Source organism: Phytophthora parasitica (genome assembly GCF_000247585.1).
Source record: "Phytophthora parasitica INRA-310 unplaced genomic scaffold supercont2.273, whole genome shotgun sequence".
Lineage (NCBI taxonomy): Eukaryota > Oomycota > Peronosporomycetes > Peronosporales > Peronosporaceae > Phytophthora > Phytophthora nicotianae.
In genome coordinates this window covers 4497-6506 of record NW_008649259.1, presented here as the reverse complement: position 1 = coordinate 6506, position 2010 = coordinate 4497, and the positions used below count along the sequence as shown (strand labels likewise).

General features: G+C 45.6%; 1 protein-coding gene across 1 annotated transcript; it reads right to left on the bottom strand.

Moving 5' to 3' along the window:
* Positions 1-1184: 1184 nt before the first annotated feature.
* Positions 1185-1895, bottom strand: PPTG_20078 (hypothetical protein; the record flags this gene model as incomplete). Its single annotated transcript, XM_008918710.1, has 2 exons — positions 1185-1446; positions 1510-1895. 2 exons carry the CDS (start codon positions 1893-1895, stop codon positions 1185-1187), a joined length of 648 nt encoding a protein of 215 aa, XP_008916958.1.
* Between the last annotated feature and the right edge of the window lie 115 nt (positions 1896-2010).

Genomic DNA, 2010 nt, shown 5'->3' with positions numbered 1-2010 from the left:
AATACGAACACAATGAATTTTGCTTGACCATACTAGTGGTGCTGTCGATATGGAGTATTACTGTACAGGGTGGATCGCTTTGCACTTCAACATACGTTTCTAGTAATGAATACCAAGTGACGCCAACGCGAAATGGGAGTGGAGCAGACCCGTCCCCCACGGTAGGAGCCAAAATGTTGTCGTCGTGCCGGGAGTCAAAGCGTATTATCATTCTCTTGGGGTCGTCAGGTATATTTTCCAAATTGTCAAGCATATACTGGTCACAAAGGTAAATCACTGGCTGAACTGCATCTCTCTTGTGAGCCTTGCATTATTTCTTGGTGTGGCTCTCTCCTTGACTAAAGAGCGGCGGAGGACCTCCGAGCGTAAGACGAGATATTTTCTTGCAAATAATACCAAACAGAGCCACAGGGGTGATCGATGCGTCTTCGGCGAGTCGCTCGTCTATGCACTTCTTCATGTTAGTCGTCAACACTGGCAGTGTAGTCTGAGGAGATAGTGCAGTTGTATCCAGCTTTGTATGCTCGCCATCGACCGATACAATTACCAAAATGCTCATTTCGCATGTTAATATACGGTATCAACTCAGATTACATCGCGCTGACGTGCACTTCGTGATGATTCTACGCATAGTATGTCGTGTCATCAGTGCTTCGTCATCATCAAACCGGGCGTGGTTCAATGTGCATCTTTCTGGTGTAATTCATTGACGAGTACGCCTTGGCAGCGAATCCACAGATTCAATTAGTGTCACCTCGAAATTCGTGACTGAATTCCATATATCTATCCACGGTATTCCCCTTCCACCATAGCTAGCTCGATTCGAGTCCATTGAACTCTGTAATATATGTATTTAGCCTTAGTATAATGTTGCACGTGAATTAAAAAGCATATAGGTGATCACGTGAAGTGTATCATCGTTACCAGGTAGTTTATTCTGCATGAAGGCACTTGATTGTGATGAAGCAAATCAAAGAACGCCTCCCGTCGCGTTATAATTAGTTATATTAAAGCCTGAAATTACCAGAGCCCAACTCTATAATTGCTGCGTATTCGCTATCCTGATGGTGAAAAACTCCAAATCTATTGTGATTTAGTCTAATTAGGTAATGCGTGACTCCATCCGATACTATGGTGATGGATTCCAATTCTTTGGTGATCGTGTCACCATGTGTGGTGTTAGGTTACCTCACTCCGATCACGCGAGCTTTTTGCATCGTTCCGTCCCAGTTTAAATGACACCTATATAACACGAGTACTGCTGGTACTTCTCTGCCTTCGTCATCCTCGACCGACCTCAAGAGATTCACTGGCAGTTGTGCACTCACGTCTTGACCGAACAGTAATAGGAGCGTTTGTTGCCGCAGCAGCACGTTGCGATACAGCTCTTCCCAGTCTTGTCGACGCAAGTTCTGACCGTGACTATTGTCGACGTACATGACAAAACTGTAAAGGTTGGGTGGGCAGTCAATAACTTATCTCTATCTCCACGTAAGACGACATTTCCACCGTTCCTGTAGCGTTTCACTTTCGGAACTATTGCTTCGTGTTTCAGACAGAATCTGCTTGATATCGTTGGTGGAGAGTGAATTCAGTGGCAGACGAGCGAGTGCAAAGTTCGCATCTCTATGGTACCGCTGGATCGATTGCATACGTTTTGAGTGGCCCACCACCACAAAGTAGACCATAGGAGAATTCATCCAGGCTACCAAAACGTGTTTGGCGAACTCGATGAACAGATTTAGAGAAGCCTTTTCTCCAAGCGGATCTTCAAAGCCTCGGCCTGCTTCGTCAAGTATTATAAATAAAGGACCAATGGCTTTTGCCAAACGCTTCACAAAGTCGTATGACGTACGTTTCGCTTTCAGGGCCAGCACAGCAGTTTGGATGCTCATAGGATCGAGTTGCTCGATAATTACCTTCAGGATTAGAGTGTTTACTACGTCGAAGCGCGGCTCCTGTCCGGCAAAAGCACCTTGTGCAATGTCGACTCTGATGGTCCGGCAACCA